Source organism: Callospermophilus lateralis, chromosome 8 (genome assembly GCF_048772815.1).
Source record: "Callospermophilus lateralis isolate mCalLat2 chromosome 8, mCalLat2.hap1, whole genome shotgun sequence".
Lineage (NCBI taxonomy): Eukaryota > Metazoa > Chordata > Mammalia > Rodentia > Sciuridae > Callospermophilus > Callospermophilus lateralis.
In genome coordinates, this window is record NC_135312.1 from 97,437,860 (window position 1) to 97,450,998 (window position 13,139).

The window sequence follows — 13,139 nt, forward strand, 5'->3', positions numbered from 1 at the left end:
CTGTGAAATAATTTCTAAAAGTGTATCTGCTTTGCTCAATCAAGTGAATGAAAATTTAAAAGTATTATTTCAAATTTAGTCTCTACAAAAAAATAATTATATAAATGGGTGCAATAGGTTCAATATCACTTACCCAAAGAAATAATAGTTCTCTTGATTGATCAGTATTTATCCTTCCCTCTTTTAGTTATAATACTAGAATTCATAAAGTTAGTTTGAATGTAATTGTTAGAATGGATCTTAGAAGGCTGGTTAATATTGGGTCATTTGTAAGCAAATGCTTGAGAGCATCCTATCTTCAAAAATATCAATTTCATATGCAACTGAATAAAGTAAGTTTTCAAAATTTCCTGTTACAGGTAAACTCAAAAGAGGTATACAACTTGTCAAGTTGCTATTTAAATCATGCACATTTCAGTCCATTAACTAAAACAGCTGGAAGTATACATAGAGATTTTCGTTAATGGTGGTTCATTTGATATTTGTTGAGAATACTATGACTCTGGCTGAGTTATGGCAAGAATGTCAGGGCAAGAACGACGGGGCCTTTGCTTTTGAGCTAAGTGACATTAGAGTAACTAATACAGGCCACCAAATCCTAAAAGAAAGAACAGCATTCAATGGAGCAGTAGGAATAGAAATCACAAGCTACCTAAGTGTTTTCTACCAATTAGAAAGTTAAAAAAAAAAAAAGATGAACAGTAATAATTACCAAAGCAACAGAATTCTAGAGATTTGTTTCCCTTCCTTAACTTCTTAGATAGATTCCCATACAACTGGAAAGGAATGGAATAAAACATATATGGCTCTACTGTGCCCTCCTCTGGCTTTTTCTCTGAGAGGGCTGTGCAGTTGGAAGGTGCAGTTGCATTAATGACAAAGCCCCAGTGGGAGTTGCCTTTTTCTATTCTGTCCTCAAAAACATGTAACTAGCATACACCCCTCCTCCCTGGTCAACACACTAAATAACTTAGTATTGTGTTTATTTTTTCTGACGTATAAGACTTCTCCAATCTGTCTTAGTTTATATACTCATCAAGCACTCATATATTTTTACTTCCATCACCCTGTGCAGATTCCCCACTGTCTTTTTGAAGGACTTCTCTCCTCTCTTAACCCTTTACTCACTGCACACAGTATTGCCTGATAGATTCTACATTTTCTTGCTTTGATCAATAACCTTCAATGGTTCTCTATGTACCATTTTAAAGAGCCCTACACTATTGACTTCTCATTAAGCCCAATAACAAACTGGCCTCATTTGACATTCTCATTTCTGATTAATGAGAGGCATGAAAGGAGAGTTATCTTTCATAAAAGGCTCCGTCAGCAAATTTGAAATCACGGACTCTTCCAACTAAATAAATTTCTAATGAGGGACCCACTATTCTTCTGAGTGCAATAGTTTGAAATCAGCATGCTCTCCTGGAAAAGAATCATAAAGTTCAATGTTTAGGTGGCCTGGGCAACAGAGGCAAAAACTGAATGGCTTACAGTGATACTCAGCACACAAGGTAAGCACGCTCATTTTAAATCCTCTGAGACTAGGTCAGAAGCACCTGTCTGAAGACTCAGGAAGAGGTTTAAAAGGCCCAAGTTAATATACCCTGTAAAAAGACTTGCAGCCCCTAAGATTTTCCTTTTGGCCCTATGACCTTCAAGATATATAGTGGGAGACCTGTCTAATTCCTAATTTAAGCAGCTTGATGTCATTTGCATAACTTTTGTGCAAACATACATTTCAATTTATCATCTCTCTAAAACCTGAAAACTTTCGGGCAGAATTTTTGTTCAGTGTCCAATACTAAAAATTACCTCTGAAAAAAGAATGTAACATAATTTTTAGAAATGGATAGACATTCATGAAGGCGTGAAGAAACCTGAAAGAGATGTTGAGAGAGAACAAATATGACTATCACAGATCACAGTAGTAAAACAGGAAGGCTATATAAAGCCAGACTCAGTTATATACAGAAAAATAAACAAGTCTAAGATAACACTTGCTAGAACAGGAAAATGACACAGAACATTTGCATAGTGAAAAATCACATAAGAAGAGTTATTTAAGACTTTGCATTGATGGTCTATGGTCCTAGGAATAGAATCAGGAATTGGAAGGATTACAATGCAAAGTTACTCTTGGAAAAACATTCAGAAGACAGATATCATTATGAGGGGAAAAGTAAAATGGTTTTACCCTTACTTTGGATTATAGATATATAGATACTCAGTCATAATATATGTGCACTATATTCTCCAACATACAAACCATGAGCAATGGGAATAGCATGCAATTGGTTAGCAAACACACGTGCAGCTGATAGAGATCAATCCAGGAATGACTTTGGCCTTGGCACTTGGTCGATAGAGCAATTAATTGATGGTACTAGTGAAGAATTTACGAACCCCTGAACTGTACACATCCTCTGAATTAACATATCTCACAATCTCACAGTGACGTATTTCAGAATCTCTTTATAGTAGATAGTACTCTTGTTTCTGGTCCCTTTGGGGATGTGATGAACATGAAGCGTTCCTGGGACACACTGTTTGACTGACATTTGCCTGGTACAAGGCCTCAGGCCAAACAACTTAGACCAGCCCTTAAGTAAGGCATAAGAAAGCACCCCTTTGCCTTGAAAACTGCTTTACTTCAGAGTGCAAGACTTAATGCAGCGTTGCTTAAGTTACATCCCAGCAGGACCGAAAATTGCTTATTGCTGGTCTGTGAAGGAGTTAATATAGAAATTGAAACTCATACAGCAATTTCAGTGTATAAATCCATGTCTAAATGATAGAAATAGAAAAAAGGGGGCATGTAATTTGCAAAGCTTATATTCTTTTTTTAATAATTCATTTTTATTTTACTTTTAGAGGGGGTGACTATCTTTCACCAGAGAAATCTAGAGAATTACTGTTTGGAGGGCAAAGAATCCAGTGTGAGCTAACAGAAATGAAGGTGGAAAGTCAAGGATTTACTCTGTCTTAGGACAAGGGAACAAAAGTAGTCCCTGTGATTTGCACATTATTGATCTCAGCTCACGGAAGTCTCAATTGGAGTTGAAATCTCATTAGAAAAATGCATGTGCATTTTACTCAAGAGTGGATGTTGGGGCTGGGGATGTGGCTCAAGCTACGGTAGTGTGCTCGCCTGGCATGCATGCGGCCCGGGTTCGATCCTCAGCACCACATACAAAGATGTTGTGTCCGCCGAAAACTAGAAAATAAATATTAAAAAATTCTCTCTCTCTCTCTCTCTCTCTCTCTCTCTCTGACTCTCTCTTTAAAAAAAAAAAAAAAAAAAAAAAAAGAGTGGCTTTTCAATCCTCTAAGAACCAGTGTCAGGGTTGGCTTTTGGCTAAGAATTCGTGATTTTAGAATTGTGGCCAGGAGTTTTCATCATGTCATCATACCTCCTGATTACTTAACTTTCCATAGCCTCAATTTCTTACCTGGAAAATATAGATAATGCTACATTCCATATAGAAATGTTTATTAGTTAAAGATAGGTAAAATAAATATGCTACTGAAACTTATAAAAGTTGTTTTAAACTTATAAACTTATAAAAGTTTCAGCAAATATTGGTTTTCTGTTGACCTCTCCAAGTTAACGCACCTATGCTGGTCATAATAGTGTATCTATGTTCTTTTGAGGGATTCTTTTGTTATTGATGTTTTTCTTCCTGTGATTTTCTTTCTTTCATTATCAAAAATCAAAGATTGGCAAACATATAATTCAAAGCCCATCTCAACCTGGCTTCCATCTCTACTACCTTAAATATTTCCAACCTGCTCCTATTGATGTCATTAGACCTGATTGCCATTTTCCAGTTCTTTTTCTACTTGACCTCAAATTGCATTGAAGATAGTCAGCCTTAATATTTCCCTTGGTAAAATTAGCACTGGGGACACTAATTCTTAATCTCCTGGGACATGTCCTTGACTCAAGCATTAAATGTCTCAAGGCTCAGTCCTACTCTGGTAGGTGGTAGATTGTTCTACTATCGATCCCAATTCCTCATCCTTCTCCATCACGATGGCTTCCCCTTGACTTTGAGCTTAACTGCATCACTTGACTTGATTAATGGAATATCAGAGGACATGATGCAGAAAGGGGTTTTAAAACATCACTCCTCCACGGGAGTGATGAAATGAGAAAGAAATGTCCCAGGCAACCACTGGTCCAAGAAAAATGAAGAAATATAGAGCAAGCCTGTACCCCATTGGCAGCCAGAAGTCAAGCCCACCCAATCCCAGCAGAGCCCAGCACAACTGCAACCCATCTATCAACCTCTATGTGAAAAAAATAGACGTCTTTACATGCAAGCCTCTGTGACTTTGAGATTGTGTATTTTACAGCAAACACTAACCAATGCTCCACGTACACTACACTATCAAAGCAATCTTTATTCTGAGCACAGATCCATATCCCACTGTACAGACTGTTTCACTTATTTATTGGAAAATGTCAAGAAAACAAACTCAATTTGGAGCCAGAACTTGGTTCTTTGCCTCTGTCTTCTTTCAATAAAAGGCTATACTATCCACCTAAATCTAAACCTAAGTCTTGTAAAATTCTTTTGTCCTCCTCCCTCCAATATCCAATCCATTAACATTCAACTTTACCTTCTGAATGTTTCTCAAATGCATCCAAATCTCTCTTGCACCAACACCACACTAGCTCCAGATCCTTTTCTCACGTGGACTGTTCTTACTGAATCCCCTTCCAAGTTCTCTAACTGTATTTCTTGAATTCACTTTTGTTTCCTTCTGACCCACTTAATATACTACAGCAAAGCAAATTTAAAAAGACAAAAAGGATCATGTAACTCTCCACTGGCCCTACCACTTAAACACCTCTATCAATGGCTTCCAAGGCTCTTAGGTTTGCTTACGATAGCCTACCAGGCATAGTTATCTTTCCCCTGTCTCCATGCTCAGCTCCTACCACATCTCCTACTCCCTCTGTTCTAAGAAAACCAGTCTTCTTTGAACACAATAAGCTCCCCTTCTAACAACAGAGAATTTCCCTGCCTGGCCATTTTCTCCCAAGCCAACTTGGTACACTCCTGTGGCTAATGAAAAAAAAAAAAAAGACAAATATTTTAAACTGAGATAGATATGGAAAATCCTAAACAAAGGATTACTAAGACAATAGCTCAAATGACACAGAGATGTATTACGAACACCACAGGCTTAGATAAAACAGTAAACTACCTCCCCTTAATTTGCTTCCTCCTGCTAATTTATCTTTATTCAGAAAAACAAATTAATTTTCCTGACAATCTTCTGTTTATTTTAAAGAGACAGTGTTTCCCGGGAAAAACAACTAGAAATTATTTTACCATAGCACAAAACTCAGTGATCTCTGCATTGTTCTGTAGTGAAGAGCCAAGTTACCAGACCACCCTGGATCCCAAATCCCATGTCTAAAATGAGAATATGCAATTCCCCTCCCTTCTGAATGGTACTGCTGATTAAATGAGACATGTGCCTTTGAATATACCCAACAACTTCTCTCCCTGTGTTAGTCAATATGTTATTTCTTGTGTCAATTATATAGGTCTTCAGGATATTCTAGTAAGCTTATCAAGGTGAGCAGTCCTTACCCATACTGGAGGTATTTCAGACATGAGAATTGTTCAGATTTTAGAATAACTGCATATTCCTGAGCTATCTAAGGGCCAGGAACTAATCTAAAAATAAAATTCATTTAGGTTTCACGTACATCTTATACACATAGCCTGAAGATAACATACAATGTGTGTAATGAGCTTGTATTCTATGACCTGCCACACGAGGTTAGGTTTGTAAGTTTCAATTTATGGCACATCATTTCTGTAATCTAAAGTTTCAGATTTTGGAGCATTTTGGATTTCTGAATTTTTAGAGATTCTCAACCTATATCAGATTTTCTGCATCATAGGAAACTTTACAAAAACTCTCTGAAAGGAAAATTAAAAAAGACTCAAATCAGTTTCCCATACATTCTTGGCTGATAAAGTCCCAGATGTGTGTTAGTCAGGTGTTTTGTTCTGTCACTAACCAAAATACCTGACAAGAATGAATTAGAGGAGCAAAAGTTTATATTGTTTCAGAGGTTTATTCTGCTCAGTTTCAGAGGTTCAGTTGAAGGCTGGCTGACTGTTGTTCTGGGCCTAGGGTAAGGCAGAACATCATGGAAGAAGGTATGACAGAGGAAAGCTGCTCAATTCATGGCAGCCGGGGAGCAAAGAGAGAGGATGGGCAAGAAGCCAGGGACAAGATCAAATCCCCAAGGGCACTCCTCCAATGAACTACTTCCTCCAGTCATGCCCCACCTGCCTACAGTTACCACCTAATAGTCCATTCAAATGATTAATTCATCAAATGAACTAAGACACTTATGAGGTTACAGCTCTCATCCTTGCCTAAAAGCCCCACCTCTGAACCTTCTTGTGTTGGGGATTTTGTTTTAAAAGCATGAGCTTTTCGGGGAATATTTCTAGATCCAAACTATAACACAGTCTGTTCTGCTTCTCTGACATTTTAACTCCTGAGATGCACACTCCTCTGGTTAACTTATCCACTTCTCCCTTGGCACATTCTGGCCTCATTAGACTGTGCTCTTTATTCACTGCTGTTCTCACTAGAGAGTAAACACAGCCATGGTGATCAGCAAGATGGATGGGAGTGCATAAGGACATGTAAGAAAGAAAAATGCCTACCATTCAGCTTCAAATATTACAAAGCATCTATAAAACCATGATTATCAAGTTCAACGTTGATCTTTCTAGCTCTTTGACAATGTCTTTCCTAACACATCTAATGGACTCACATATGCTCCACATGATATTGCTTCCCAGAGCCAGTTTGTCAATATTTCCAAGAGCTTAGGTGTTCTTTCCCATAAATTCTTAAAACAAACAAACAAAAAATCACACATATGTGGCACTTGCCGCTGTTGAATTGACTGCAGGGAGCTGGTATTTTGAAAAAAAAATAATAATAAGTAGTTTTGCTCCTTGACAGAAAGGCTGGGATCTGTGCTGTTTATGTGCATGAGCGCTCTCTGAAGGAAGGAAGACGTCTCAGAATGCTGTGTCAGAGTAAAACACAATCCCGCATTTCCCTAAATACAGCACAGCTCTAAGCATTATTGTAGTTAGGCACTATTCTTCAAAATGTATTCTTTGGAAATACTGGCTTACGATTAAAAAAAAAAAAAAAAAAGTGTGACCACTTGTTAAAGCTAGGCTTAAATGATTTATATCACCAACCTGCAGATATTGTTGACAGAGTCTTCTGGACAATGGTGGTGGCATTTACAACGCAAGACCTTTGGACGAGGGGTGGGGGCTGTGCTCTCCCCATCCTCTTTCTTGGTGCCCACATTTAACTTTCCTGAACTTCGCAAAAGCATGTTATCATGGAAGTTTGCTGAAAGGAAGAAAGAGCGAGAGTTAAAGCAAATGCAGGGTAGCCTGCCACAATCTTCTCTCCAAAGAATAGTGTGAGAGTAAATAAGAAATGAAATACTCATGACTAAGGTTCAAACAGAAAAGAGAGGGTTTTCCACTTTATATTAAAAATATACCTTCTATGTTTGTCTCATATTCTATATATGTCCCAAATAAATACCCAGAATCCTCCCAGGATACTGCTTTATGTATCAAATTATAATACTTGTAATTAACTGAGTACAAGCTGCTCAATGAATCCCTGTTTAAAGATTACTCTTTATGTTGATGCAAGGGGTAAATATTATCAAATCCATTTTTCAGATGAGAAAAATCAAGGCTCACAAAGTTTAAATAAAGGATCTAGAATTTAAAATACAGATTGCTTGAAACCTAAAACTGTCTTCCTACCACATCACAAGATTTCTCTATTTGACACACATCACGTATTTTTAAAAAAGAAATTATCAGAAATATTTCCTTGAAAAAAATCAGATAGGAAAATAAAAACTTAGTAAATATCAAGATGTACTTTTAAAGATACATCTTCCCCATCAGCTTTTACACGTGAAGATGCTGACATACTATTTAGTGATGTTCCTATTATCTTTGGTGGATGACAATATAGTAGATATGATTTTGTAGACAAAATTTCCTAGTTTTATAATCAACTAAAGTACACACTAGTTAGTTGTCTTTGAAAAACTTTATAAATAATCTTCCTGAACTTCATTTGCTTATCCTTTAAAATGAAGATAATTATAAACAGCTACATTTGATGTCAAGGTTAGTAAACATATGTTACATAAAAGGGAGAATGCATTAATTGATGTGTGTTTCAGGAACTGTGTTAAGATCTCTCATATACACCATATTCCCTCCATAACTATCACCTTAACCAATGTTCAATTTATAATGTCTCTCATAACACATCTAACTAGACTATAAATAAAATTTCAACAAAATATTATCTAAACCAAATACTGTGGGGCTCTGTTTTTTAATTGAAGTTATATGCAAGAAGTGCCATATATGCAATAGCTTTGTACAGTGTGATGTTTTGAATCACGAATTAATTTCATCAGTTACATCACAGAATAAGAATAATCTGGGATGATTTCCTCAATTTCTAAGCTAATTAGTCTAATTCCTAGAGACTAGTAGTTGAAGTAAAAATTAATAAAATGACATTTATTAGAATCTCCTTCTAGCATTATTAACTCTGATATTTCATTACATATTTCAAACTTCCATTATGTGTATCTAACAAACATTTCCTTGCCAACTTAGTCTAGTAAAGGATGTTGACCAGTGGACATGTGAGGTATTTTAAACGTTTATAGACACTAGTATTGCTGTATGTATGAAGGTGGCTATATAACCAATGGGATTCTGCAACCTGTACACTTGGAAAAATGAGAAATTATACCCCATTTGATTCAAATGTATGATGTGTCAAGATCATTGTATTGTCATGAGCAACTAATAAAAAAAAAAAAAAAAAGAATCCTTCCCTGTCCACAGTGCTTACAATTCTGGAAATCTCAGGTGAGTCAAGGAAACAGCATATTCAATAAGATCCATTTGAGTTTGAGATAGCTGACGTGCAGACTCCATTTTGGGAAACCCTAGGCTAGATTAAGCAAAGACTATTTGTTAAATCGAATCACACATTAATCCCAATAGGTGTATATTATTTCTGTACAATAGAAAAAGAAAAGTTGAACACAGTTCCTGTGAGTACTTCATTTCACAAGCCATTTGTTACAAGTTTGTTCAGGAGGAATGTCAGCAAGCTTGTGATTTACCCTGTCCCAAGGCTCCTTTCTTTTAAATCTGGTTCTCAACCTTACTAACTTGATGACCTGAATTGCCTGAAGGGATAAAGTGATGAAAACAGGGTATTTAAAACTAACTTCATTCTACTTCCTTCCATACCAGGCTATCTTTACAGTTTAAAAATAAAACAATAAAAATTTATTTATTATGCAGATATCTACTTAAGGAACATGTATTGGGTGCCTATCACTTCCCCAGACACAACCTGAGTTACTGTGATGAATACAGCATCCACGGAATTTCCCATCTTCTGGGAAAAGTCGTTAAATGAAATGTGTAACACTGAATGGTCTAAAGTAGAAAAGAAAACCTCTTCATCTGATTGGAAATAAGGTATCATTTTGGGAGAAACAGTTTAAGAGAATATTGACAATTTTCTAACATCACCAGTCTATTTAAAGAGTGGTAAAAAACTTAGCTAGAAGATTCCTTGCAGTATTGCTTTTCACAATCCATACTTACCACAGTAAGGGATTAGTTACATCTCTGAAAGGAGATGGCTTTGTAGCCATTAAAATGTTGAAATAGAATTAAGTATACTCCTTGACAAGAAAAAAATGGTAGAATATAATGTTTAGTGAAAAATGTGTATTATAGGGTATTCTAGTTATGGAATCCCCCTACAATAAGAGGGAAATGGGCTAGACAGAAACCTACAAAATCAAAGAGATCAAGAAGCGGGAGACATCAGAAATAAAAGCTGGGGGAGCAGAAGGACAAGCAATGGCTGATTCAACAAAGCCAAGAAAACAGATTCCTTCAACAAAGATGGGGTTCAGACAAAGATAGAGGAAGGAGAAGACATATTGATTCAAGTAAAAGAGGAGGTCTCTCAAGTTAGTCAGAAAGAGGAAAAGATTCAAGTAAAAGAGAAGGTCTTTCAAGCTAATCAGACAGAGGAAGAAAGTTTAGAGCAGAAAAAGCCATCAGGGGGAAAGTTACAAAAGGAGACTGCTACTAAAACCTTTCTATCACCAGAGGGCTTAAGTGTCCAACCAACAGCGCCACCTCTACAGGAGACTGCTACTAACACCTTTCTATCACCAGAGGACGTAAGTGTCCAACTGACAAGGCCACGTCCATATGCTGAGAGGCCCCCAACCCCTGCAGTGGATAGTTCAGATCCTGAGACAGGATCTCAAGTATTAACATGCCCTGTATTTGAGGTAGGAGGGCAGCGAGTTTACCATACTTTAAATTTCAAAACAGTGAAGCAGCTAAAAGAGGCTGTAACAACCTATGGTCCTCAAGCACCCTTCACTGTAAGCTTGGTCGAATCCATTACCAACTTGAACATGACGCCAGCAGATTGGGCTAATATGTGTAAAGCTGTGCTAAATGGAGGACAATACCTGTTATGGAAGGTTGCCAATGAGGAATTTTGCAAGGAGACGGCTAGGCGAAATGCAGCAGCTGGTTATCCTCAGAGAAATCTAGATATGTTGTTAGGAAAGGGACCTTATGAGGATCAGCAGCAACAAATTGCATATGATCCTGGTGTATACTTACAAATCGCTGTAGATGCAGTTAAGGCATGGAAGACTTTACAAGGACATGGAGGTTTACAAGGTCAATTATCTAAGATAATACAAGGAACTAATGAATCTTATGCTGAATTTGTAGATAGGCTTATTCAAACAGCTACCAGAGTTTTTGGGAATACAGAACAAGCAATGCCATTAATAAAACAACTGGCTTATGACCAAGCGAATCGTTGGTGCAGAGATATCATTAGACCATGGAAACATGAAGATTTAAACACATATATTAAACTATGTAGAGACATTAATGAACAAGAGCAAGTCATGGCAGCTGCAGTAAAACAGGCTTTAGATGCCAGAGACATTAATGAACAAGGGCAAATTGTGGCAGCTGCAGTAAAACAGGCTTTAGATTCCAGGCCAAGAACATGCTACAATTGTGAACAAACAGGACATTTTAAAAGGAATTGCCCCATAGGAGGAGGGTTTAACAAAACTAGGTATCAAAGGAGTAGAATACCGGGTATTTGCCCACGATGCCGTAGAGGGAGACATTGGGCTAATGAATGCCGTTCTCAAACCACCATAGAGGGTACTCCATTATCAAAAAATGAACAAGGACCAAGTGTTTATCCACGATATCGTGGAGAAAGGCATTGGGCTCCATTGCCAAAAAATGGACAGGGGGGCCCAATGCTCCGGGGCCCAAAACCACAAATATACGGAGCACTGGAGGAACCCAGCAACCCCATCAGGGTAGTGCCCAGGACACATTGTCCATCAGATCCCTCATCAGACAAACCAGAGGGAGCGCAGGGTTGGACATCTGCGTCTCCGCCAGATCAGTACTAACTCCAGAGATGGGAGTTCAAATCATTCCCACAGGGGTGAAAGGACCGCTTCCCAAAGGAACAGTAGGCTTATTATTGGGACGCAGCTCTTCTACTCTAAAAGGGCTTATGATAAGTCCTGGGGTAATTGATCCCGATTATGAAGGTGAAATAAAAATTATAGCCAGTTCTCCAAATGGTATATCAGTAATTTCACCAGGAGATAGAATAGCACAGTTACTAATAATACCAAGCCTACATGATAAATTTTCCAGTCGTGCTATAGAAAGAGGTTCCAAGGGATTAGGCTCCACAGGTGTAGATTGGGCTATGCTGTCTTTAAATTTAGATTCTCGCCCCATGCTAAAACTAAATATTCAAGGACATGAATTTAATGGGCTACTGGATACAGGTGCAGACCTTAGCATCATCTCTCGTCAAGAATGGCCAAAACATTGGCCATTACAACAAGCCACTCAAACGCTTCGAGGCCTAGGAGTGGCTACTAATCCCCATAGAAGTGCAATGGTATTAGATTGGAAGGATCCTGAAGGATGTGAAGGAACTATACAGCCATATGTATTGGATCATCTTCCTATAAATTTATGGGGACGAGATGTCCTAGATCAATTAGGTTTGACATTAACAAATAACATCAACCAAAATGCACCCACTATTATGACTAGACAAGGTTTTAGGAAAGGAAAAAGATTAGGAAAACAAGAACAAGGTATAGCAGCACCAATACAAATAGATCAAGGAACAGACAGACATGGGTTGGATTTTCAGAAAGGGCCACTGAGACAATAAAAATTACTTGGAAATCAGAAAGACCAGTATGGGTTCCTCAGTGGCCCCTGACTAAAGAAAAGATACTAGCAGCCCATGATCTGGTCAAACAACAATTAGCAGAAGGACATATACAACCTTCTGTATCTCCCCATAATACTCCCATTTTTGTCATCAAAAAGAAATCTGGTAAATGGAGATTATTGCAAGATTTAAGAGCCATTAATAATGAGATGGTTATTATGGGACCTGCTCAATCGGGGATTCCTCAATTGTCTGCTTTGCCAAAAACTTGGTATGTTTTAGTTATAGATATTAAAGATTGTTTTTTTTTCAATTCCAATTCATCCTGAGGATAGTCCACGTTTTGCATTTACTATCCCTGCACTGAATCATGAAGGTCCTGATCAGAGATATGAATGGAAAGTACTCCCTCAAGGGATGGCTAACAGCCCAACTATGTGTCAAATTTATGTTAACAAAGCAATCCAGCCACTTAGAAATCAAAATCCTGAACTACAAATATTTCACTATATGGATGATGTATTATTAGCACACAAAGCTAAAAACACATTGCTAGACTGTTATGCCACACTTACAAACTTATTAAAAAATTATAATCTAGAGATAGCAATAGATAAAGTACAATTAAATTTTCCAATTAATTATTTAGGAGTTCTATTATCCTCAACCATGGTCCGTCCACCAAAAATTCAAATACGAGTAGATCAACTCAAATCACTTAATGACTTTCAAAAGTT

At 37.4% G+C, this 13,139-nt stretch overlaps 1 protein-coding gene across 1 annotated transcript in view; it reads right to left on the minus strand.

The window, feature by feature from the left end:
- The window catches only part of Bmpr1b (bone morphogenetic protein receptor type 1B), a 140,511-nt gene that overhangs the window by 34,145 nt on the left and 93,227 nt on the right, over nucleotides 1-13,139 (minus strand). The window contains exon 2 of the mRNA XM_076863860.2: nucleotides 7,260-7,419. Coding sequence (XP_076719975.1) covers nucleotides 7,260-7,402 — 143 coding nt within the window. The 5' untranslated portion in view covers nucleotides 7,403-7,419. The remainder of the gene's footprint in view (nucleotides 1-7,259; nucleotides 7,420-13,139) is intronic.